This window comes from Rattus rattus, chromosome 9, assembly GCF_011064425.1.
Source record: "Rattus rattus isolate New Zealand chromosome 9, Rrattus_CSIRO_v1, whole genome shotgun sequence".
NCBI lineage: Eukaryota > Metazoa > Chordata > Mammalia > Rodentia > Muridae > Rattus > Rattus rattus.
In genome coordinates, this window is record NC_046162.1 from 33,328,703 (window position 1) to 33,355,758 (window position 27,056).

Consider the following 27,056-nt stretch of genomic DNA (forward strand, 5'->3'; position numbering starts at 1 on the left):
GATCTGAACACTGGCAACTTGGCCTGGTGTTCCAAGTAGGGCCGGGCTTTGGGAACTTGCAGTGTCATGGAGGCACGGGACCGAGTCCTCTCTGGAAACTTTCTTTTGCCCTAGAGTAGAAGAAAGCCTGATTGGATTTGCCCAACAATCACGACCTTGCTGAATGAGAGTTGGGACCAGGGTACCAGGCCTTCTGCAAGACACCAGGCTGGACCGACATGGAGCAGGGACATAGCAGACTCCCAACCGAGTGTTCTCCAGGCTGGCGTGCTTGAGAGATCGTTTAAATATTTATTGAGCTGGGAGAGGGAACGGATTTTTATTAATAAAGATTACATGTAAAAACAGATACATTTGCCACTGGCAGCAGGAAATCAAAGTCCTGTGGGAGGGGGCACACAAATTAGCTCATAGTGTGGGGCTTGTTCCCTTGTCAATTTTCTTCTGCTGGATTTTAGACAGCTGCCTCTGGGATGCATACTAAACCGTCGATCCCCTGACGTTCTGTTAATGAACACTGCTCTCTTTGGGATGAGCCCCTTGTGTGGCATGATTCAGGTCATGGAGGATGGTCAGTTGATGACCTCAGGCTGGTCACGTTAGACCCTTCATCTTGGAGGTAGCAGGCCTTCAGGTTCAGGGATGGTTAACATAAAAGTTACTTGCCTCCTTGCTTTAACAAAACACCTGACAAGATCAACTTGAGTCAAGAAAGGTTTATTTTGCTCACAGTTTGAGGGTACAGTCCATTTCAGAAGGGGAGCCACGGCAGAAGGAGCTTGAGGCAGCGGATCACCACGTGTGCTCAGTCAAGGAGTAGAGAGCAATGAGTGCACCCAGCTCTTCCTCCTTTTCACTCAGGCCAGTGTGAAACATGGTGGCACCCACATTTGAGTGGGTTGTCATTTCCCTTGCACCATTGCTGAAGGAGCAATGAACCCAGGGACATGCCCAGAACCAGGTCACCCAGGATTCTAGGGCCCTTCCTGTAGATAACTATTGGGCTCTGGCTTCCTAATCAAGTGGACACCGTGCCTCACGTCATCCCTGTGACCTTCCACGAGGAGTCTTGTTGAAGAAGAAAGTCTGATATGAAGAAAGACCCCAAGCTGTCTCTTGATAGCCATTAGCCAAACATGGTTACTCCACAGCAGGTCAGGCGTGGCCCTCAGGGACCCGGGCTGCACTGCCCATGTCTCCCAGCCTGGGACGTAAGGATCTTTCCAGAAGTGGGGCCTACTGTGTGTGGATATGATGCCCTAGTATTCCTCTCTCATTGCTTCAGTAGGACTCATCTTCCCTAGGATTCCACCTATGAGAAATCCCTCCTAGGAAGCTGAGCTCTGATTCCCAGACTCTGTGTCCCTGGAGACCTCTCCATCCTCTGAGCCTTAGTCTCCTCACTGCAGATCAAGCAGCATGACGAAATGCTTGGCTCGACGCTCACCCACAATGTGTGCCCGGGTTCTAAGGCTATCCCAGTCCTCATATGCTTCCATAGTAATTATGGTAGGAGAAGGATGACAGACCCACCCCACTGGCAGTGGAGGAACTAGAGACCTAGTTTTGACATCCTGTTTAAAGTTACCCATCCAGGGCATCAGGAACCCAGTAAGCCAGACTCCCAGGTTAGCTTGTCCTCTGTTAACCCACAGGGTTGATTCCCATGCCCATTCAAAGGCTTCTATTAATAAAGACAGCTTTGAGATGCCTGTCTCCTCTAAAACCACATACATGGGAACCATCCATGGAAGGAACTCTTGCTGTCATAAACATTCTTGGCATGCACCAGTGGACAGGGACTGCCCCTCTGTCCTTACCATCGTGTGTCTCTCAGAGGAAATATCTTGGAGGTTAACAACTCACTCAGCCTGTAAGCATTTTCTCCGTCCTGCCATCAGGGCTTGTAGTGCCCTGGGACCCAGGGATGAGTCATAAGTGTGGGGGCCTGAAGAGTTCCTACCAAACCCTTACCCTCCATGGTCCATGGACTGCACTCCACTCCCAAAGTCTCCTGGAATGCACCCAGCGGAACCTCGAGGGTCCTCTGCTTTTCCTCTTTCAGAATGACTCCTCTTCACCAGGCCACCCACTTGGCCCTCGAATGTCTTAATGCCGCTGCTGTAACAAATGACTAACAAGGATCAGAAGCCATTCTCTCAGTTCTGGTGGCTGAAGTCTACAGTAAGCACGGCCCGCTTAAGCTCCAGGCTCTGAGCTTTCCCCTCTCCCAGTTCCGTGTGGCTGCTGACATTCCCTGCAACTGCAACACGATGGCCTGTCTCCTGGCTCACGTCTCCATCTCTGCCTCTGTGTGCTTCTGTCTTCCTCCGCCTCCTCTTACCTGAAGGTGGGCTTGAGGTAGGGCTGCACGGTCCACCGGGGCAATCTGCCAAGCTGGAGAGCCTCATCTTAGTCCCATCCGCAGAGTCCCCTTTCCCTCACATACGCCACTTCGTGATTAGGACCTGGGTAGAGCCGGTAGGAGGACTTTCAATCAACTGCAGCCCTGGAAGTACTTCCGGCCCTGACATCTCTCTCCTGGTAGAATCAGATCTGTTCCCAAGTCTTGTACCTAATTCGACTTCCTCCTTTTCCGGGAATCTATGTGCCTTTTCCAGGCCTTGCTCCCAGATGCCCAGGTACCTGAGCTTGCTCCCAGCTCTTCGTATCCCTTTGATTCTTCCAGCCCATTCTGTTCACAGCAGCCGTGAGGCACGTGGAGGTCTGCCCTGCCCAGAATCTTTCAGGCTCCTGACTACCCACCCCACGGAAACCTACAATGCATTAGATGCTATGAGCTTTACCCTTGGTTCCCAAACACCCAAATGGTGGGCCTCCTCTCTAGGCCTCTCCATGTGCCATTTCCCTAACCTACATATAGCTCTCCTCTCCAACTTTGCTGGCTAATAGGAAGGGTGGGGGCAGGTCTTGTCTAGACATTATCCTTGTTTCTGAAGTCCTCTGCATAGCTGACTTGCAGTAGCTCTTGCCTGTGATGGAACGACTCTTCCCCAGTGAGCATTACCCCGACACCCAGGCTCTCCCAAGGTGAAGACAGAAGGTATATTGTTGTAGCTTAGCATCCGACACTAGACTCACACTGATGGCAAATGCTTAGCAGGCCCCGCCAGAGTGCCAACTGCTCTTCTGTCTGCAAAGCTCTCAGCTGGAGACAGTGTAGGCTCCACAGAGCACCCCGAGGTCCAGGAGGACAGCTACTCTGTCCTTCTTGGTCAGGGGGATGATGTGACAGATGTCATTTGGGTTATTTCAGGGGTGGTGGTGAGCAGTTTCTAAACGTCTGGATGGGTGATGCCAAGGGCAGGACAGGGAACCCCAGTCAGCACCTGTTAGGTTTGAGCAACACAACCACCAGCCCTTTTGATTGTCTGGAGAACCTGAGGCTATGTCGGTGTGGACTCCCTTGCTTCTTACATCCGAGTAACAGTGGAAGCTGTGCAGATCTCCTGTGGGTCATCGTTGTGTGATGGGGAGGCCAGACATTGTGAGACTTTTGACTCCTAGATGACAGACCAAGGAAGAAATGTGTGAGAATTAGAGTGGTTGTGGGGTTGGTGAGCTGGTTGGCCGCATCAGAGAAAGGATCTTTGGGAGACTCCGAGCCTCATGTGAAGGAGGCGGCCCAGGGAGGTGGGACTCCTGTGCTAGTGTATGGCAAGTTTGGGGCTCAGTGGCTCTGCTGTGTTCATACACAATCTTGGGACCATTGTGAGGCTCAGGACAGGTGAGGACCGGAGAGCCTGGAGAGACACAGAATATACCTGAATGCACACAGAAGGGTCCGGCAGGAAGTCCCAGACACTCAGCACTTGCTCTAGAGTCTGACTTTAGGGCAAGGGTGAACAGAGGGAGGGAAAAGGGCCAGCCACAGAGGTGTATGCTGTCTGAGGTGTCCGTGGCCAGAGTGTGAATACTTTGATTGGTCAGAGCTATGTTTTCCAAGAATAGTTGCAGCTTCCTTTCCTTTAAGTTCTACATTTTATATTTTTGGTTGTGAGGTGTTTCTTTAGCCGGGCACGGTGGTGCACACTTTCAATCCCAGCACTTGGGAGACAGAGGCAGGAGGATCAGTAAGTTTGAGGTCAGCCTGGTCTAGCTCCCCTAGGGCTGCCGTTGCTGGATGCTGTGAGAAGTCCCATGGGAGTGCTGGGAACTGAACTTTGGGACTCTGTAAGAGTCTTAACCACTGAGCCACCTTTCCTGTTCCTGCAGTTTCGTTTTAAACGGTGAAATCTTGTCATTTCAGTGGTTGGGTTTACAGCACTCGGTGTACAGTATCATTTGAAGATTTAGAGGTGACTCACTGGGTAAAAACACCTCCTGTGCAAAGCATGAGAGCTCGACTTCAAATCTCCAGAATGCCCAAACAGATGGGTGTGGTAGTATGAGCATCTATGATCCTATGGGAAGGTGGGAGGGGACGACGGGAGAATCCCCACAAGTTCATAGGCCCGCTAGCCTGACTCCCAGAGTGGAAAGACAACCAAGAGACCCAGTTTAAACAGATGGGAGGAGGCACTGGAGATTGTCCTCGGTCCCCCACATTTGTGCCGTGGCATGCACGGGTGCTGTCGCTCAGTTGGAAGACAGTTTGCCTAGGATTGTGTACAGACTTGGGTTTTCCTCCCCAGACTAGGGCATGGTAGCATACATCTCTAATTTCAGCACTCAAGCAGTGGGTTAGAAGTTCAAGGCCAACCTAGGCTACATAGTCGGTTTGAGAGCCCCCACCCCCTCTCTCTCAAGGAAGTATTGTCTGGGCTGAACTAAACGTGTCTGTGGACAGATTCAGCTCTTGGCTGGATAGTTTTGACTTGTGTCTTGGAGCAACTCCGTTCCTGGAGGTGGCCTATACCTGATGCATCATTGTGCCCTCTTAGGTCTATACTGCAGCTATACCGAACTCCTTCAGGCTGGTCTTGACATCTTGGGCTTTAGAAAGACTTTTCCGGAAGGAGTATGGGGATGTGGGGTGGAATGACGGGAGCATAGTCTTTCTCCCCAGATGCGGTTCAGCACCTTTCTACCGCTCAAGCTAACAAGTGGAGTCTTAGCAGATGACGACTCCCCTGCCTGTGTCTTCCAAACGTTAAGAGGTTCCAGACGGCAATCACTCCCAGAGGGCCCTCTTGCTGCTCTTCCTCCTCTGTCTGTGCGCGGGAAGTCTGAACTTCTACACTTTGCCTCTGCAGGCTGGCCTGATCCGGATGGAGGAGGAGGAGTTCTTTATCGAGCCTCTGGAGAAGGGTCAGACGGATCAGGAGGCTGAACAAGGCCGAGTGCACGTGGTATATCGCCGACCGCCCACTCCCAAGCCCCCTCCTGTGGGCGGACCACAGGCTCTGGACACAGGTAAGGCTTCTGCAGAAGGGTAGGCTAGGTGAGGAACACTGTTCCTGAATCTCAGGGAAATGTCTGGGGAAATTCAGTCCCCATCTGCAGGCCTGATTGGAGGCTGAAGCTGAGCTCCAGCCTTACTGGCTTAGGAAGGAGTCAGCCTGGTTGGATGCACGGCATATGGGGGGCTGGGTTGTTGAGGTAGAAGCTCCAACAGTGCTTATGGGTCTAGGGTCCTCACAGAGCGAAGGGAAGGCTGTCTAGTGATGTGCCTTCTGTGAATACTGGGAAACAGGAGAGAGCTGCGTCAATACAGACAGCATCATGTGACCTCTCGACAGCCTATGTCTGCCCTTGTAGTGCCACAGTCTCTGTGATGGTACCTGCTTTTATCCCAGAATGTCCCTGGTCACTCAGTAAAAAGGGCCCCAAGCATTCTTTCTGTACATCCCTCATCCCAGGACACACCTTGTAAAGGCTCCAGAGTGGCTCCCACAACCTGAATGTCTTCCGCGCGCATTCATGGGGTCTTATCCTTTTCAACTTAAAATCGCAGGGGTGCTTTGGGTCCTGAAATATGGGATGAGCTTCTTAGTGGCCTGAGTGACTGACTGCCCACCTGGCCCCACAAATCTTATCCAGACAACCTGACCTTCCCCAGAGGTCTCTAGATTTGTGGTACTGGATTGTGCAGAGGTCCGGGTCAGGCCCTGAAGCGCTCTTGCAGGTCCCGGGGCCTCGGTATGTGGATGAGGCCTCCCTGCTTGAGCCTGGCTTTTGCCAGGCGGCTGGGTGGCTGGGTGGCTGGATGCTTAGTCTCAGCCTTGGACCTGGACCCCAGGCTGAGGACACTCATGAGAGGTGGCAAAAGCAATGGGCAGGAGGCCCAGAATGTTGGATCAGGCACATTTGCAGGCATCTAGTTAGTAGCCCGGATGTCCCCGACCGGCGAGGCCCTCCCCGTGCTGTGATTTATTGAAATCGTCCCCTACTCAAAGGCAGCCCCAGCTCATTTATTTTAGTTCCCTCTCACACTCTGGTTTGACAGATCAATTGGGCACAGCCTGGCAGGGCACCTTTCTAATTTTAAGGCACCATGTCAGGTACCTCAGTAAACGAATTGTTCATTGGTACACCGGCGTTCCCTGGAGATAATCAATGTTTCGAGCTGTCCCCTTCTTCCCAGGTAATGAATAGCCATCTACCTTCACTGTCAAGCTCGGCTTCTGGGGGCTACCTGCTCAGCACCCCCCCCTTAGCCTCCACTTTACCCTTTTGCTTTCTGTATGAGAGTAACCCTGGAGGGCTCAAGAAATACCCCAGATCTGGAGGAAGGCCTCTCCTGGTCCTATTCTTTTGCCTTGTTTCCTTATAACAACTGACAGGGGCTAGAAAAGTCTCCCTCAGAGAGCTCAAGGCCTGCCACTTTGGCCTCGATATTACTTCCAGTAGGACTGGCCTCTACTGGAGGAGTGTGGATGGTTCTGGCCTTACTCTCCCTACCCCTGGGCTCAGGCAGGGTGAGGTGGAGCTGGCACCGTGGAGCTGGCTGGATGCCCTTGGCTGTGTCTTCAATCCCAGATTCCGTATTAGGTGTATCTGCCTGCCCTGGAGCCCTTCCCCCAATGGTCTAGCTGGCTTGGTTCTGTTTTTTGGACGGAGCTTAGCACTCTGGCATCCTCCGTTGAGTCGTCCCTCTGCCTCTCCATCCCATACACACATCCCTAATGAGAACTTGGAACTGAGAACACAGGAGAGGAATTTCAAACTCAGAATCAGCCCAGAAACTACTGACCCCAGATGGTGCTGGATGCGGCCAACTGCCCAGGTCAGGATGAAGCTGAGCTGGAAGGTGGAGTGGGTGGGGCTTGGCCATCAGTCATCAGAGGAGGAGAAGAGCCTCTGTCCAAGACTGAATGCGAGGCAACAGTCTCAGGCTGCAAGCCCAGACTCCCCAGCCTGGAGGGGCTCAGGCTCTGTGCTAGGGAGCCTTGGGCTATAGTTCTGATCACAGGACTATGCTCTGGGGGCCAAGCCTCCCTTCTGGGGCTTCCTATTTAGTGTCAGCATGATGAGACCCTGTATTCCCTGAATGTGTCTGATGATTCCCAAATGGACCGTGGCTAAGGTCGACTCACTGACTGGAGGGGGTCCAGACAGTTTAGGCCAGAGCTGGGCCAAGGGCCCAGAGTGACCTCAGGCAGTTCATCTTTCCGTCAGCTTCAGCCCTGAAAGGCACAGAGTGGCAGTTCGGGACTTAAAAATCTGTGTCCCATGAATGGGTATAGCAAGCCAGCATAGCTTAATGGGCCCAGGACCCTAGGGGCTCACTACAAAGGCTTTGCTTGTGTATGTATAGGAGAGGCTATGGGGTGTCTTGAAAGCATGCTGGGAGTTTGGTTACTCCCCACCCACACCCCTGTTAGGAGGTGGGGCTAGCTTGTTGCAGTCTCTGTGTTCTCAGGGGACTCATGGAGTTGGTCGGGGCTCACAGGGCTGAATTCATTCTTGTAAGTGCAGATTTTTATAAACTGAGCTCACTACACATGCCTCATCCTCTTTCACACAGTCTGCCTCTTCACTGTTGTGACTCAACCAAGGGGACTCGCACAAAGAATACTAGCACAGTGCCAGCGAATGTCATGAATCAAATAAACCTCAGACCCTACCTCATGCGTTTCGTTGTAGCAACACACAGTAGACTCGGACGCCAGGGACTTCATCAGTCCAGATTACATTTTGGTTATCATAATAAAATACTTGAGTCATGGTAACTTCAAAAAGAAAAGGGTTTCACTTAGCTGACACTTTTGGAGGCTGCAAGTCAAAGATCAGGCGATCCTATTGGTTAGGTCTCTGAAGGGCGCTTGATAGGCAGTGGCAGGATTGCACGCTGAAGTGAGAGATCGCACCTTCAGGCAGGAAGCCAAAGAGTGACGCATGAAACCAAAGCAGGGCGTCTGGTCGGAACCTGATTGATGCGGGCTGGAGAAGGCCAACTAACTGCCCAGGCTACAGGGAAGCTGGGCTGGAGGGTAGAGTAGATGGGGGTCTGGTCATTGGAGGATATCAAATGATCCAAAGCCTTAAAGCCCTACGCCCCAGTCCTGAGCTGTAAGTCTATGCTCTCCCAGCAAGAAATCAGGACACTATGAGTCTACCCCAAGGCAATCACGGGATACGGGTTCAAGGCTCCCCAGTGAGTATTGATAAGGCAGTGGAAATCAAGACTCCAGGGAAGGGGAAACCCATCTGTCAACAAAAATTCGAGTTCCGGGTCCATCCTGGGACCAGCTTCCAGCTGTCGTCTTTGTCTGGGGTTCTTGCCTGTGGAGCCAGCACTGGTAAGAACAACAGCTGAAGGCCTGGCTGGGCCAGGAGAACCGCTCTGCCCTTGGAACTGGGTGATCTTGGCGTGTAGCTCACCCTTAAGTATGAGACAGCTGCGGGACACTAGCTGGGTAGACACACATTACGTCAGACTTTGGGGGACCAGAGGTCACTGTCACTGAGCTGAAATGGAGATGTGGACCTTGTCACACTGCCTCTGGAGATACGAGGAGGGGATGTGTTGGCTGGTCTCTTCAGGCCCGTGGCTTGAGGGCACATCACTTCAGAGGCCGCCAGAATTCACTTCTCCTCTGTCTGTGTATATGTCTCCTCTCCCTCTTGGAAGGTTCAGTCCATTTCAGTTTCCTCTGAGTGACCCAGGCACACCTCACCCATGTTAAGACTCTCAATCTAATCACATCTGCCAAGTGTTGTTCTGTCCTGGAAGGCGCCAGGGACAGGTCACAGGGGCCAGAACTCCATCTCTTCAGCAACTGCCTTGTAGCTACACGCAGAAGGTGAGATCTGATCCGGATAAGCAGTGCGTTGCACTCCAGTGGAACACCCGTACACTGAGCAACTTGGTCCAGGCTCAGACAGATGTCACCCAACACCTGGGAAGGCCAGACAGATGAGGCCACATACACAGAGCAGCTGGCCTTGCTCTTGTATTCTTGGCTTCGAAGGCTGTGTCTCCGCTTGGGAATCTGTGAAGATCCCGGTGTCATAGTCTAGATGTCACCCCTCCCTTTCATACAGAGAGCTTTCTGCACAGCGTCCCAGTATTAAGACAAGAGCTGCAAATTCAGAGGCCTTCAAAAACACAGCAGCAAACAACCTCTACTCTTAGCCTGGTTCTCATCCCCTTCCCACCTCTTTCCCAGTGCCGTGGATTAAACTCAGGTCCTCTTGTTCGCCAGGCAAGCATCCCACCCCTGAGCTTCACCTCCAGTCTCCTTTCTTTACTTCCTGTATAAACTCAGACAGCAAAACATCTCTGTTAAGATAAAGTCAGCAGCATGTATGTGGTAGTGTGGGGCATATGGTCCCTGACTTGCCTCTGGCATAGGGCGAACCAGAGACCCCATTTGAAGTGCTGGTCCTCCCTTACTTCTCTTGCCCTTGCTCTCATAGGTAGGCTCATGGATCTGGGGCAGCTGAATGTTTTAGCATCAAGAGAATACAGATAATTTTTATGAGAACTCTCTGGCGTTTTAAAACGTGGCTTCAAATTTCGGGGAAAAAAAAAAAGCACGGTGTGGACCAAATAAGACAGGCCCCTCCCACTGGCCATCGCTTCTGAGATGCAGAAGCTGAAGCAGCTTCAGTCTTCCCCATCGGGTTGCTTCCCTGGGGTACCCCTGGCTGTACCTTGGAATGGAAATGAGGCAGGTAGTTCCCTCCCCAGGGACCTGTTTCTGGGCTGCTGTGCCCTTAAGCCAAGCTGTACACACTGCCCCAGGGCTGAAAGAAGTCAGACAGTCCTGTGCCAGTGACCTTGGCTGCCACCTCCCTTTCAGAAGCAGTGCGTGCCAAGCTTCTGCCCGCTGCTGTCAGGCTTGGGTGTCCTCCCTGACGGGCAGAAGTGGCTCCACACCACGGGAGCTGCTTTGCCTGCTGCTGCCAAGGCGGGCCTGCAGAGAGAGGATGAGGCTCAGGCACCACCTGGCTCCTCCACGTGGCTGGGTGACCCGAAAAGTCCCCACCTGTTGGCCCACAGCCAGCCCTTCCCCTACACAGGGAAGCCAACCCCTCCTGGCTAGATTTCATCGTGTTACCTTTCCTTGAGTTCAGGTCGGAGTTTTCCAGGCTGCAGGGAGCCATGCAGGGTGAAGTGGTGGTGGAGGTGGGGGGTGGGACAGAGCTGATGCCCAGGGGCTTAGTGGGGGTAGTAGTTACAGCTCACCTAGGATCTGAACAATGTCCTGGATGCAGTGGACAGCCAAAAAAGGTCTCTTGGGACCTGATCGAGCATCCTGCATGTTGGCAAGCCTGCTCGGGCTGCAGTGTGCTGGAGGTTAGAGGTAGGGATGCCGTGGGGGTAGGGTAGAACTGAGGTGTTGGGGGAATACAGCAGAGAGTGGCCGGATAAGCCTCTAGGGACGGGAGGTGTAGGGACTCCCGGGCGGGCAGATCACCAAGGCTCAGTTCTATACAGATGCGAGGTAAAGGTAGAAGACTCACCACAGGAGCATGGATAGGAGTGGGAGGAGATTTGAGAGACCAGAGGGGAGGTACAGTGGGGAGGGGGTGCAGACTTGCTGATAACCAGATGAGGGAAACATTCGGCCCTGCGGGTAGATGTTCACACCACTCTCAGCCTTGTGTGGCAGTTGCAACAACACCACAAACTCGGTGGCTTAATACAGCATCGCGTCGTCTCCCAGAGTCCTGGGGGTCCAGACTTAGAAGATGGGCCTGTGAGAGCTTTTGCCAGCCTCGCCCAGCCTCTGCCCGGTGGCTGCCAGCCTCCCTTGGCTTGTGGCTGATCACAGTGATTTCTGTGACCACATTACTTCGTCCTCGTCTGCTGGAGACAAGACTCCCTCTTCCTCTCCATTATGAAGGCATTTGTGATGACTTTTAGGGGCTTCTAGCATAATTCTGGACAGCCTCCCCACCCCAACATGCCCAATCTAATCCTGTGGATGGATTCTGGGGAATAAGCTGTAGACACCCTGAGGCTAATGATCCAAGCCTCATGTCTAAGTGTTGAACCCTGGGGTCGCAGAGGAAGGTAATGGGAGGGCTCCCGGTGGAGCTGGATTTAGGACTGAGATCTGGTCTTGGCTCAAATATCCATATCAGGCCCCTTCTTTGTGTCTGGATGAATTTCTCGAACTTCTTGCAAGAGCCCTGGGGTCCGTCTCTTTTGTGTGGTGACCCTTTCCGTACCCTGTTATGTCTGTGGTCATCTTACAGCTCTGGATCTGGTACTCAGTGCCCTCTCAATCCCCACCCCCACCTCCATTCCTGCAGCCAGGCTGGGGACCCAAGGAAAGAACTGATTGTGAAACCTGAGGCAGCTGGCCTGGGCGCAGGGAGACGTATTTCAGAGCTGAGCACACCCTTGGCAGAGGCAGCCCTGTGCCTGTCCTGAGGGCTGGGCCCTTGGGAAAACTTTGGGAGATGCCAGGGTGGTGACGTGGCCTCACGCTGGGAAGGGTGGGCGGGAGCTGGCTCTGGGAGAGCCCGAGGCTGCACATTCCCTGAGGCCCTGAGTTGTCCAGAGCCAGAACTGTCAGCAAAGTTGGCGGGGCCCAGCCCCCTGGCGTGGCTGGCCTACCGGGTTGGGGGTCTGTGGTGTGGGAATGCTGCCTTGTAGGTTCTTCTGAGGCTATAAAGGCAGTAGCCATGCATGGGACAGCCCAGCCCAGGCCCCACCTCATCCCTCAATAGAGATAAGATGGGGGTGGGAGTCAGGCTCCGTAGCAGTGTATGCCTGGCACCCCGCCCGACTGGTGCTGACAGTCCTCTCAGTCCTGTGGGCCTCACTGCTTTTTTTCTGGCTCTAGTTTAGATTTAGTCATTCCTGTGCCTCAGGACACCCCCTCCCCCACTCCCTTCCTTCTATGATTCAGTGGGTTCTGGTTTAGGGTTAAGGACCACCAGGAGACAGTGGCCTGGGGAAGTCTCGGATTGCTGCTTTGGTTCCTGGATAGACGACCAATGTCACTCAGAGGGTAACAGTGTCAGTCCTGGCTTGGCTGTAGCCCCAACTCAGAGGCAAGATACAGTCCTTGAAAATGACTGGCGTCTTTTGAAGGAGCTGCCTTGCACAGCTGCTCCCTGCAGGCATGGGGCAGTTCAGTGGAGGCACAGCACTGTGTGGAGCTAATTTGGTGTTGGGGAGAGTTTACATGGGTAGATCCTGCCTGGCTGAGTGACTGGCTCACTATAGGGCCTTGGGTAAGGTGTCCGACTCCCCTGTGACTCAGTTTCCCCACCTCTAAATAGGTATAGCATTGAGCTGTTGGGGGTGAGTCAAGATCATCCTTATATCCTTGTCCGGAGCCCCGTCTTGCTATCGTGTTAGGATTCAGGGACATGCTCTCGGAACCTCAGGTTCCCTCAGCCCTTGCTGTCTCTTCTCCAGACACGATGAATCGATGCCTTGCCTTATTTGCCCTGGATTTGGGTTGCAAATGTCCCCCAAAGAGCTTTTCTGGCGGCACACAGTGACCACGCTGGTTTCCAGACAGCACACAGCTCAGAAATGAAGTGGCGTTCGCCTCACAGGTGTGCCTGGAGTTTAATTAATAAGGCTAGCCGTGTCTGGTGGTTATGCTGGCCTTTGGCTCGCCAGGTCTGCTCCCTGCAGGCCTCCAATACAGCAATTGCAAATGCTGGAAGAGACGCGGTGTCTCCGGGGACGAGTCTGCCTGTGGGTAGCATTTGTGCCGAGGACAGAATATTTTGGGTCTACCCAGACCACATCTTGGAGGGCTAGGGAGATAACTAGGTTGATAGAATGTATGCCCCACACGTGTGAGGAATGGCGTTCAGAGCCCAGCAACCCGTATAGAACACAAAGTGGACCTGTTACCTGGCCTGTAACCAAGTGTTTCAGAGGTGGAGATGAGGCAAGCTGATGACAGACAGCTGAATTGACAAGCTTCCAGTTTACCCAGAGACCTTCTCTTTTAAGTGGAGATGGATTGAGGAAGAAACCCTATATGATAGGTAGGCACACAGACATAGACACAGACACACAGACACACAGACACAGACACACAGACACAGACACACAGACACAGACACACAGACACACAGACATAGACACAGACTCCCCAGACCCCCCTCTGTTCACACCCCCACCCCCCCAGGACTGGGCAAGGCTCTTTTCATATACTTGGTGTTTCCTGTGGACAACTGTAAAAGACACACGGGCTTTGTGTGTTACAGTGGCGTAGACAGCAAGCCATCTAAGTCTTGTTCCTGGACATAGCCTTTGGGAGACTCAGAGGGTCCCAACACTAGCCGTGAAGTCAGTCACCATGAGAGCAAAGACAGAAGAGCTCAGGCAGACACAACTCACAAACAGGACTGGGGCTCTCGAGCTGAGCACGGCCCATCCGGAGCAGCCTGAGACCTCTGACCACAGGCCCCGGTTCCTCCCCAGACTCTCAGCAGGACAGCAGCCCTTCAGGCAGCCCTAAGCCTGAAGTGTTTTCTATAAAAATTTCCAATTTTCCTTGACCCATTTCTCTTTGAAATGAATCCCAACCAGCACTATGCACTTGGCTCCAAAGGAACTCTGAGCTGGGGAAAGGTCATGCACTTAGGTGGAAATGCTGGTGTCTGGTTCTCTCCTCCTCCTCCTCACGGGCTTCACTTTTCTTTTTCTTTTTAATCACACCCTCTCTCTCGAGCCCAAGCTAGAGCATCTCAGAGCCATGAAAGGATGAAGATGGGGAAACGGGGTCAGGCCCCTCATTTGGTTTCTGTACACATTCTAGGTCTTGGAGCTCGGAGATCACATGAACTCCAGGGCTCTAGCCCCTACTGTTCCTTCTGCTTGCAACACTTGTCCTGGCACTGGGCCTCCTGCTCAGCTGTCACCACCCCTCACCTCGAGTGCCCCTCTCACCAGTCCTCACTCACGCTGCTGTCTTGCTCTAGTTAACTTTGACTCCCTTGCAAATGCAGTTCACCGAGGGAGGACTGACCCAGGTTTGTAGACTGCAGCATTCAGTCACCCATTCCAGCTCGCACAAACAGAAAACAAAAATTAAGCAAAGTCAGGCTACTCTCTAGCATCAGGACACCCCCACCAGAGTCCCCGGCTCATCTTGCACTTGGTCCTAGAGGCGCTCATGTAACATTCAGTACATGTAACACTCCTTTAAGAGGTGGGGCCTGGTAGGGAAAAATGAGATCACCGACTGTGGGATTTTTTGGAAAGTACACTGGGACCCAGCCTCTTGGTCCTCCTTTCTTTTGCTTGGCCACCATGTAGTGAACAATCTGGGTCACAAACGTTTACTGTAATGGCCTGCGTCATCACAGGCCAAAAGCCACAGGCCCAAGGACTATGGGCAGAAGTTCCTGAAACTGTGAGCTAAGATAAACCTTTCTTTCTATGAAGTCTACTGCCTCAAGCGTTTTGTCACAGTGATAAAAAGGTTAAATACAGCATCGGAAAATGTGTCCCGAGCTGGTGGGAGGAGTCCAGAGTGACTTCATGACAGAAGAGCACACACCTGGAAGAGGTCCCAGTAAGGCAAGAGCTTGCAGGATAGGCCAAGTTTGCAAAAGCTGTGCTGGGATCTGGAGAGGAACTCGTCTAGGAGCTGGGCTTGTGAGGGGGAGGCGAATAGTGTAGGGACCATGGAGGGCTCAATAAATGCCTAATGAGAATGCTGCTCCCCAAGTTAATTGGTTAAGAGAAGCAGTAACGCTTCTCAGACAGGAGCCTAGACTCAGAGACAGTCCCTGGATTTGCTGCCACCTGTGCATTCTCATTCATTCATTCATTCATTCATTCATTCATTCATTCTCTCAACACCTCACCGTGTGTTCACCCCTCCCACCCCCTCATGCTAGAGTTAGAAATGCAGACAAATCCAAGCAAAGCCCTCCTTTCCTGGAATAGTCTGGCAGGGGAGACGCTGTGGGCAGAAGATTACAGGGTACAAGATCTCTGTGGTCAAATGTCCAATGGGTCAAAGGAGAGAGGTAGGGAAGCAAGGGCTGCATTCCTGGTCTTGGGTGTGGACAGTTGACCTGAGGCCTGGGTGATGGGGGTGCCCAGCACTGGGAAGAGTGTTCTGAGCAAAGGAAACAGTCTTGGCTAATAGATTTAAAGCCTCTAATAGGCATGGCATCCTGATTCCACAGTCACTGTTCTCTGCAACCCTGGCTCGTGGCAGCTCTTTTCCCTGGACCACGGACCAAGCCCCACTTGGCTCTGGATTTGTGGGGTAAGCCACAAGGACCCCAGATGCTGCAGGCTCTGGGATACCCTGGCAGTCCCTCTTCCATTGGGTAACAGATGTTCTGCTATGTCTTTCTAGCCCACTGCTACTTTGGGGGTGGAATTCACCCAGTGAAAGGAAAATGAACCTGTGGAAGGATTCAGGTGGGGTGGCTGCAGGCAGATCCCACACTCTAGGGTTGTGCTGACCAGAGGCTTCCCAAGGTTACCTGGGGGTACTAAAGGGCCTTTTGCCCATGATGTGACCTCGTCTGAAAATTGGAATTGGGGACATCCTGGCAGCTGGCCTTGGATCCTGCTTTCTGAATAGGGAACCATGACTGACCCCTCACAGGGGTGAGCTGAACCAGGTTGATTGTCTCCAGCTCTGACTCTGAACATCAAACCCATACACACTTGCTGAGTGACTGGCCTGTGACCCTAAGCTCTGGGTACCAGCCCATGCTCAGGAGAGGCCAGCCTATTCCTCAGGCCTAGTTCCTCTGGTCTCCTGCAGCACAAGGCTTGACATTCAGTAGTCGACTCTTCCAGAGGCAACAGTAACAATCCTTGCTTTAGCTTGTGAGTCTTTGATTGCTGGTGACAATGAATGCTCCTCCCTGTCTGATGCCCCCTTCTGGTTAAGTTCCCTGCCAGTTTCTCTCTTGGGCTTGAGTATCAGGATCCACTTCTTATCTCCTTCAGATATTGACTCTGTCAGGTTTGATAGGCGCCACTTCCCTGGGTTGCCATTCTTTGTTTCTGGTCTTGGTAGTATGTGTTGACCATGAGCTTGTTCTGTCTTTCTTCAGAAGTCTTGGTGATGCTCCTGACTCAAGCCGAGTTCTCCAGTTCAGGGGTGAGGTGTGTGGTATCAGACTGTGATTTCATCTGCAGGCTTGTCCTGGAGGCAGGGGAGTGAACCCAGGCTCGGGGCTATAGACAATAAGTGGAGAAGGATCATGGCAGTGTTTGGTGAGTTTGGGGAACCAAGTGCTCCCGTTTGGTGAGCACTTCCCCAAGTGCTCCCCACACCTCAGGATTCTTGGAATGAGCGCCTGGGATTGGTTAGTGCTACGAATTTGTCTACAGATAGGAAACTGAGGCTCCACAGTTGTTCAGGTCATAGGTCAAAGGTCATAAGTTGTAGCATCACAACATAGACTGTAGAGCCATGACATCCAACTGCTGTGTGGAGCGTGGAGGAATGGATCTAGATGTAACCTCAAGGCTGCTGAAGCCCTGTGCAGAGCCCTCTTGGCCAGCTCTGAGCCTGGGCAGCTGAGAATTCAGCCGGCTCAGACCCAGCTGAAGGCTGGCCATGCCTGAAATGCTTCTTAGCACCAGGCCTGCTTCTCTACTTCAGAGCTCCAGAGACCGAAGCCCAGCGAGGCTGAGTGAGGACATGTCTCCAGGTCACGGAGCACATTAGCCGTGGGGAGACTCTCTCGCTTGTAGGGAATTCCCAGCATTGCGCACAGTAGCTGGCTCTCGGTCGGGGCCTAAATACCCATGAAAAGAAAGAGTGAATGGAGCTGCCTAGAAAGTCTGGCTGCACCGTCCTGATTCCTGAAGCGCAGTCGTCCCTGTGGGCATCGGCAGGCTTGCCGAAAAGCCTGGCTTTTTTTATGCCAGGGTGCAGCCTGCACTTTTGTGGCTCCTGAGCTCCTGGCTACAGAGGTGGGGTGTTACTGGTGCCATATGGATATGGAACGTTCATGTACTTTATTGGTCCTATTTCCTCGTCCCTGACCAGGCTATCAATGTGCTATCACAGATGTGCTATCAGTTGTCGGCGCCTGTGCCGCCAGTGTGTGAATATCGGGTGTAGGTCTGTGGGATTGAAAGAAAACACGTACACGGGTCACCCGTTGTCAGCGAGTGCCACCAAGGCTTTACTGAGATCTCCTTATACACCCAAGGCAAAAGCTGTGGAAAACAACAAGGCAGGTGAAAATCCCCAACCAGGAAAACAGGAAAAGTCTGTGTGGTAAAAAGTCCCGGGCCCAATCAGGGGCATAAACAACTTCTTAAACAACAACAAGCAGGAAGGCTCGGTGGGGAGGAAGGGTGCCATGGAAAATCCCAGCCCCAAATCAGGGGCTAAGAGCAGCTCCCAAGGGTGTAAACAACTTCTTGCTATAGCAGGCTAAAAGGCTCAGCGAGGGGGGGAGGGAAACACCAAGGTAGGGCCCAACAATCAATCTCACAAGGCCCCGGACCAGAAGGGTCCCATGAATGCTGTAATACTCTCCTACCATTGCCTTGGGATGCTCAGTTGCTCTTTGCACAAGGTACCTTGTAAGCAGTAGAGTTGGTTCCACTCATCACTCAGTTCTGCATCAGCTTCGTCCTGTGGCCTCCTGAAGCTTCGGTCTGGACTCCAAGGTTAAAGCTACAACTGGGCACTACACAATGGCCAAAATTAGGGGTTCCAATAAATGCTCCCCTCCTTCTGAGCCCAAGAGCCCTGGCTTTCTAAGGGTTAAGTCTTAACTTTTGCTTGGGAATGAACATCACAGGTCTGTTGAAGGCAAGAAAGGCAGCTCAAATGATGTGACAGGCTTGTCAGAGATATGCCTGGGGTTGGCGGTGTTGAGAATCTCAGCCTCTACCCTGGGACACTGTAGAACTGGAGAGATAGGCCAGAGCAGCCGTGGGAGGGCTGGGAAGTTTGCTTTACCATCCATAGCTAAACTTATCTCTACTCCATTGTCTTTGAACTTAGATGATCCAAGTGAAAACTTTATTCCTTGTTCATTCATTCATTCATTCATTCAGCAATCAGACAAATATTCATGGAGTTCTCATAACAGGGCCCAGAACTGTTAGGCTCTAGTATCTGAGGATACCCTTCTGTGGTTGCCCTCTCAGAATCATCCAGCTCAAAGTGAACCTAGGCCATTACTGTCTGTAGCAGCAGTTCTCAACCTGTGGGTGTGACCCCTTTGGAGGGTGAATAACCCTTTCACAGGAGTCACAGGTCAGATATCCTTCATATCAGATAGGTAATTTTGATTCCTAACAATAGTAAGATTACAGTTATGAAATAGCAATGTTAATCTGCTATGGTTGGGGGTCACCACAACAGGAAGGATTGAACTGTATTAAAGGGTTGCAGCATTAGGAAAGTTGAGAAACACTGGTCTACAGGATACAACATGACAGGCAGTGCCATGCCGGTGTTGAGATCCGGTGTGTAGATGGCAGGTCACTAAGAGGGGGAAGCATAGGAGGGTTTTGCCGAGTGGTGGTGGTGCACACCTCTAATCTCAGCCCTCAGGAAGCAGAGGCAGATTTGAGTTTGAGGCCAGCCTGGTCTGCAAAGTGAGTTCCAGAACAGCCAGGGCTACACAGAGAAAACCTGTTGGAGAGAGAGAGAGAGAGAGAGAGAGAGAGAGAGAGAGAGAGAGAGAGAGAGAGAGAGTGTGTTTTGGGTAGGACTGAACTTTACTTGTTTGGGAATCCAAGGTGAGGGTCAGGGTCAGGGTCAGGGGTAGAGCGCTGAAGGGCAGATCTTGGTGGCCCTTGTGGGCTCAGTCTTGGGCTAGGGCTTCTGTTTAGCACAGTCAGCACAATCTAGTTCCCATGGAGGAGGGTGAGTGAAGAAGCAGTGGACCAGGAGGAGTCCAATCCAAGGAGGAGGCTGTGGTTTGGACCATGGTAGCTATAGAAGGTGTGTGTGTGTGTGTGTGTGTGTGTGTGTGTGTGTGTGTGTGTGTGTGTGCGCGCGCGCGTGTGTGTGTGTGTTAGCAACATGGAACAAGGTTTAACCAGACCACTGCGGGTCCTGACAGGCCACTCCTGCAATGTTCAGAGGCAGCACTGCCCATTAGGCAGCCTCCCATTTCCCTTCAGAATCACCCAGGCTTAGGAGAGAGAGTTAGTTCAGCTTTCTCCCCAGTCTCAGACCCTGCAGACCAGCCACAGCAGTACTTACAGGGATCCCCTCCTCTCTGCTGGGATGCAACCCTGAGCAGGCCTTCGTGTAGCTGGGTGTTTTCTCAAGGTTTCTGTGTGAGTCTCTCTGGACACGTGTTTGAGTCTATCTGCAGATTCCCAGCTGGCAGAAATGCTGCCCTGGGGGGGGTGGGGGCTGTCTTTGGCTTGACTCGAGGGACTCTGTGGGTCATGCCATCAGGACCTGCATCCAATCTTTTGACAGTTCACGTGGCAGGGCTGGAGCCGGGGATAGAGTGGCCATGCTGGTTGGGACAAGTTGGCAAGTAGTGGAGTTAGGAGGTCAAAGAGCTAGGGTGGGTAAGACTCTTGAATCCCCCTTCGATTTCCAGGCCAAAAGCATGCGCCTCCAGCTGTATTTAAGGAATGGAATTCAGAGAGTTGAATTGACTGGAGTTCAGTATATGTTGATGAGCTCTTGGGGACTTGGATCAGGAGCAAGAGGCAGGATGGCTGTTGAATCTGTCTACTCAGCCAGGAGCCAGTGGCCATGTCTTCTCATGGCCGTGAGCTCATGAGAAGCTCACGGCTCATAGGCTGGGACATGTGGATCTGGGAGGTGACACCTGAGCCCTGAAGTACAGCTTGGGGAAAGTCAGATCTCTCAATGACAGGAGATTTGTCCCTCATGTCTTCCTTCTCCAGAGCCAGGGATCAGGCATCCACAGAGGGCAGAGGAGGTGTATGTAGACATCATAAGGGCTGGAGGGACAGCGGATGGAGTGGGCTGGGCATAGGTGTGCAGGTTGATATCATGGGTGCATCAGAAAGGCCCCTGAAGTTTCAAGAGAGGCTAGAAACCACAGTTTTATGTAAAACTTCATTTACAAATGTTGTTGCTAATTTAAAATACATAAATAAAAGCAATGGCAGGCCACGCTGCATGAGGATAATTGTTACATGGTGCCGGGGGGGGGGACCTTCCCCCAAGCCCACTGTGCTCAGGCAACAGTCAGGGACCCATCCTCTTGAATGTGGCTGGTGTTGTCCCTAAGTTAAAATGTTCCTCAGGAATTTTTATTTCATTTTGGGATCATCACGAGAAATCTTTCCAGTGATTCCGTTTCTGTGAAAAGAAATCTGCGGTTGTCTTGTTTTTCTTGGAGGCCGTGGAGGAAGCCCATCTGTGGAGCATTAGTGAGAAGCGGCGGGGGCAGGGTATGGGGGACACTCCATCCAGGCTGGACAGAACCTTGGATGGAGACAGGAGGACCAGAGTGAGGGTGGCCGTTTGGTTTGGATGGGCCCCCAGCCCTCTGGAAATGAAAGGCTGCCTTGCCCAGGGCGGCGCGAGGCCACGCCATTACTCCGGCCAGGCAGTGCGGGGCTGGGAAGACAGAACTGGATTTGTTGCACTTGGCACTTGAGCCCAGGGCACTGAGTTCCATCTTCCCTGGTTGCCTACTCATTCTAGACCCGAATGCCAGGACACTGTTCAGACCCTACAGTGCGGGGAGGAAAGAGTGCACTGCCGTCATAAGAGAATCCTGCCATACGTCCACCCCAAGGCCTGATGGAAAGGTCACACAACCGTGTGCCTTTGTTCTGAGCAGCAATCTGGAAGCTATATCCAGCTTTAGCCTCGATCACCAAAGCTGAGCTCAGATTTGTCCCATTCCTTGGACTGGGAAAAGACATGGGTTCCTCACACATCCTGGAAGCAGCAAGTCCTGAAGGAATCACTTTGAGTCCCTGAGAGAACGCATGTCTGAAACCCTCCATGCAGGGCAGGGTCTGGCTCTAGTGTCCCTAGGATATGTGGGTGCCCCATGAGCTACAGTGGGCAGTGGGGGCTCAGCTTGGCTTTGGCTGTTTTGAGTCCTGGCTCTGGCTTGGCCTCAATTTACTGTTTTGGAAAATTGGGGAGGGAAGTGGTAGATTGAAGCCAGGCTCTGCCCACAGCTCACAGGCTAATTCCCTATACCCTCCTTCCCCTCATCTTCCCTCTCCGACAAATTTTATTTGACTCATAAAATGTCTTCAGTACTTTTAAGTGTCTACTTTAAAACCAGGAGATTACATTAAAATCCCAGTGTTCACTGTCCCCAGAAAGATCAGAAGGCACGGTGTCTGTGGGCTGCATCAAGACAGCAAGCAGTTCCTGGCCTCTAATAGATGGGATGTGCCCAGCCCCTCTCTCCCTCATGTGTATGCCATGGCCATCTCCCTGTTGGAAATGAAGGCTGAGACTCCCAGACAAAGGTTACTTCTGATTTGTTAATCGTACACACATTCTGTCTCCATCTCTACCTCCCTTTCTTTTTTTGCAGTGTGTGTGTGTGTGTGTGTGTGTGTGTGTGTGTGTGTGTGTGCATGCGCATGCACATGCTCGTGCACAGAGCAGAAACAATTATGTCTTCATCTGCATGGGAAACGCAGGTATGGAGTGTGCTGTCCTGACAAACCTCCCGAGCTGAAGCTCCAGGACACTGAGGTCTGACCTGTCTCGATAAATCCTGTCCCCTTGAACCTCCGCCAGGGCCTTGGGCTCATAAAACATCCTCATAAGAAAGTTCCAGAACCCACCCCTATTACCCAATAGCTCAAGAGACAGGCCATAAGACTGGGCACCCTGAGACTGGCAGCTCACTGTGCTGTAAGCCATGCTGGCCACTGAGCCCGCCACATGGGTAAAATCTACCTGTGTTCCTGCCTGAATCAACCCCGGGGCCAACATAATCAGGGAGCAGAAAGAGACTTTCAGGGTCTTCCTGGGGGAAGATGGATACTTCAGAGAGCAAAGCCTGAGCCACAGAAGGGCAAGAGGGAAGTGAAGGGGAATGGAGGGCTATTTGTGAGCTGGTGTGTATGGTAAGGGGTGGAGGTGGACCCCCTACCCCAACCCCCACAGGCCATCTGGTAGAAGACCAGTCGGTTACTGGGCTTGGAAGTGCCCATGTGAAGAGGCTCCAGGAAGTTACCAGCTGGTGGCGTTAGGCTGAAGGGGGCTGTGTCAGACCAAGGCAGCCTGATCTCACTCCTGCTCCTGTAGAGTAACCGTCTTTCCATGCATGAAGATGTCCAGTGAGAGGAGTAGGAACTGGCCACAGTCCAGCAATGCTTGAATCCCGTGTGACTCAACAGTGGCCAGGGCTTAGCTCTAAGGGAGCAGAATTTCTCGTCTTACTAACTGTTGAAAGGAGAAAGAGAGCCTTAGTACCATGGGCTTGGGAGATGGAATTGCCTTGAGCTTTGCTGGCCTCTGAGCCAGGGCCTGGCTGGCTCTTAAGAGAAGGAACAGGAAGGAGAGAAAGCAGGAGATGTTATAAGAGAGGGAAATTGGGGACAGGGCTGAGCTAAGTGTAGTTCTCAACATTTCCAAGTATGGACTGTCTTCTGGCAGTTTGCCCTAGTGACAATGGAGCTACGGACTCAGGAAAGTGGACCTTTGTCCAATGGCTTTAGGTATGGTGATCCCTTGAGGTTTTGATGACCTACTTCTGAGCTGAGCTATGGTCATTTATCTTGAGATCACCACTCTCAAGCTGGTCTCTGGTCAGTCTTGATCATTTTAAAAGTACCTAAAAGGGCTTAGAAAAGGGAATGAGAAGACATGGCCCTGCTATGTCATCCATCCTTGATTTCATTGCCTGATTCAGTTGACTGTGAATGTCAATAATTCACTTTCCAGGAGTTAGAGTACATATGTCTATTCAATCCTCCTATGTATCTATTCAAGCATCCATACCCATCAGCACAAATGCATGAATCCATCCATCTACCCACCCACCTATCCTTCCATCTATCCATCCACCCACCCATCCATCCACCCACCCATCCATCCATCCACCCATCCATCATCCATCCATCCATCCATCCATCCATCCATGTATCTATCCATCCACCCACCCACTTATCCTTCCATCTATCCATCCATCCATCCATCCATCCATGCATCCATCCACCCATCCATCCTTTAGTCACTCATCTATCCAGTGATCCATCATCCATCTCTATCTAGCCATCCAGTAATCCGCCATCCATCCATCTATCATCCATTCAATAATTTGTTCATGAGTCCCTTGGCAAGCATTTGGGAACCCTGTGCTACTCCTGTTCTGGACATTGAGTCTGTAAAATCTGGGCTCTGCCCATGATAAGTGCAGGAAAGAAACAAGAGAATAATCATGGTGCATGCTGCTAAAGGTTGGGTAAGCCTCAGGTGTGAGCTTTTCCTGGTTACAAAAAAATCCTCAGAGCCTCTTTTGAGCCAGTGATTCCCTAGTTAGAGCTCAGTGTGGCTGTTCCCGGGTCTGGGGATGAAGCAGTGTGCTGGCTCCAAAGGCAAACTTGGAAGGTCTTGCCACTTGGTTTAAGCGGGTCTCTACCTGCTTCTTCCTGCCTACTTCTTAGCCTGTTTTCTGCTACTGTAACGACATACCCAATACTGGTTCATTTACAATGAAGATTAAGTAGAGCTTTTGTTTTAACTTTGCTTCTGGAGAATGAGAAACCTACAAGTTCCCAGCATCTGCTGAGCATCATGACAGAGGGCATCGTGATGCAGTGCTGAGCAAGCAGGCTAACCTTGACCCCTCGCCTTCTCTCACAAGGCCACTAATGCCCTCCTCATCTAATTATAATGTTCTCCAGAGGCCTCATGTCCAAAACTATTAGTATAGTACATTGACAATCTTGTGTTCTTTAAGGAGACACATTCAAATAATACTAGTGTGGGTAGAGACTCTTCTCAGAAAAATCTGTGCACCTAGAACTTTCTAGAGCTCAGAAGACAGTGAGAACTGCCAGCCACAGGATGACGGAATACCTTATTCAGTTTTCCTCACATGGACTAAAAAAAAAAAAACCACAAAAAACAAAAGACACAAACAAAAAACCAATGAGGGGCCAGCATGATAGCTCAGAGGGTAAAGGCCCTGGCCACTAAGCCTGGTGAACTGAGTTCAATCCCTGAACCCTTGTGGAGGAAGAGGAGAATACAAGTTGTCTGACTTCTACATACATGCTCTAGCAAGTGTGTGCCTACCCCATACCACCCCTTCCATAACTGTGCCCATCCAGCTCCCCCCCTCCAACTCCTACCCTCATCCCAGAGCGGGGCAGGGAAGAGACCTTTAAAACAAATCAAAAGGGCAAACAAAGCTAGTATTTAAGAGGATTTCCCAGCTTTCTGTGAGATATGAGGACCCTGGCAGCACTCAGCCTTCATTAGTCCCCTGTGTGCCCCCAATGGCCCATTCTGAAGAGCGATCCCTAGCATTGGAGGAAACTTATGCCCTGTTCCAACACACCTTGTGATCTCTACTGAGTCTTTGGCTTGGAGTCTGGGGTTCTCCAACCATTTATTGTGTTGTCCTGGTGTCTGTCTTTTAGCCAGTGAAGTTACTTCCTTGGGCCATTTTTACTGACGATATATAATTAATGTAGCCTGTGGTTAGACATGGAAGCTATTTAAACATGACCCAGCACTGCCTTCTTCAGGGTGTCTGCCCAATCACTCTTTAGTTCCAGGATATTTTCACACTCGAGTGGAAGCCTCTCGCCCATTGAATAGTCACTCCCTACTAATTCCCCAGACCCCGGCAACCAGAAAGCTTTATGCAGGCTTCTGTTTACCCATGTGACGGTTCTGATTGGTTCTCTTTCTCCAGGCCCAGGCCTGTTCAACCTCACCCCACTCCTGTGGGTGCCCTCTTGCATACTTCTTTGCACCCCTAGCTCTGCCTAGCAGTTCGCTGTGCTGTCTCTCAGAGCAACATGCCTGTCCAGGTCTCTGGTTCCTTCTCCCAACTTGCTCATGTGACACATGCTGACTAACATCCCAGTAGCAAAAGCAAGATAAAGGCTACCGAGACCCTAAGTCTCTCCAGAATGGAGTTCCACCTCACATATGGGAGTACCCAGGGGTGTGAAGCCGTCAGTAACACAGGAGACTCTGCCCTCAAACAATCTTGCTATGCTTCTGCCTAAGGGATAGCCTTCTCTAAGACCCTGGAGTAAGATTAGTGCTGGCTTGACATGACCATTACAGCTCCCACAGAGAAGGCTTGTTGGCAAGGGCTCTAATTTCCTGTGAGCATCTCCAGCTGGGACCTGCAGCATCAATGTGGGGCAGAGTGTCAGAAATCATTCTTCACGTCCTTATCCCAAAGAGAATGCATCCAACATGGACCTCTGCATCAGCTGAACTGGAGCAGGTGCACACATTCTGGGTTCACATGGGTATACATGTGTGTACATGTGTTTGCATGAGTCACTGGGGCTGTAACCAGGATGGGGCAGCTAGCACAGCTAGCACAGAGTATACTTGGGCCAATGGGTTCTTATCAGACAAGTGAGAAGGGCTGAGAAACTAAGACACACTGAGATCATAGAATAAGATGGGAAAGACCAATGCAAATTCCCCAGTCGCCAGTCCAAGTGTGCTCATGAAGCCCTGCAGCGCAAGACGGAGGCCTTATTATATTAGATAAACAAGATGAAACCCAAATCAAGCAGCAATGTGCTATCACCAGGCACAGAACAAAGCAGAAAGGCAAGAGAAGGTTGAAGGTGCAGGAACGAGGCAGAAATATCCAGCAGCCAGAGCCCAGCCATGTCGTTCTATCAATCCCAGACAACAGACTCGAGACAGGAGACGGCGGCGAGGGAGAGACGGGTCAACATTTAATGAGAAAAGGTTCGTTTCTCCCAAGTCGAGGCGGTGGTTGCAAAAGTATATTCATTTGATAAGACGGCCTCCACGAGTCTGAGGTAAACTTTCCTGAGGTAGAAAAAAAGGAGCCAAGTCTATTATCCTTTTGAGATGTCAGGCTCCCCTCCCCCTCTAATTAGTGTTGGATTAAGTGGGTAAAAGAAGAGAAAGGAGCCAACAAAGATGAGGAATTCCTGAATAACAGATACAACGGGCTTGTTTTAATGGGCACGGATGAATTTTGCATCTGATGATCTAGTTTCTCTCAAGCATATGTACACTATTGTGAAAACCATATATATACAGCACCGTGAACATCGTATATGGAACACTGTGAGAATTATATATGTAGCACTGTGAAAGTCATATATACACCATTGTGAAAATCTACTGCCCAGGTTCAAATCTCATGAAATTCCAATGAATAATTATGAGACAGCCCTCGCTTCCTGATCACTGTGCCTTGAAATTGGAAATCAATATGATTTCTCCCCCACCTCTCTGCCCAGGATGAATCCCCAATATTTGGAAGTTTAAAGGAGAGCTCTTAAATAATTTGTGGGTAAATGGAACACCATCAAAGGGGCTTGTAAAATACCTAGGAAATCCAATGGTCATAAAAACACTGTACATCCAAACTTAGGTGGGAATTCTTATGAGGAAAGAAGTCTGTAAGAACAGAGATCGGTCTCCGACTTCCGAGAGCTTGGGGCTTAAGGCAAAGGACCTAGAAGGCGTTCTCTCCCAGGGTGGGAAAGATGGCTCAAGGGTTAAGATCACTGGCTGCTCTTCCATGGTACCTGGGTTCAAAGTCCAGCACCTACATGGCAGTTC

General features: G+C 51.4%; 1 protein-coding gene across 1 annotated transcript in view; it reads left to right on the forward strand.

Annotated features, from left to right (window-relative positions):
* Adamts2 (ADAM metallopeptidase with thrombospondin type 1 motif 2) overlaps window positions 1–27,056 on the forward strand; it is a 200,688-nt gene that overhangs the window by 67,608 nt on the left and 106,024 nt on the right. The window contains exon 3 of the mRNA XM_032913325.1: window positions 5,217–5,376. Within this exon, the coding sequence (XP_032769216.1) occupies window positions 5,217–5,376 (160 nt within the window). The remainder of the gene's footprint in view (window positions 1–5,216; window positions 5,377–27,056) is intronic.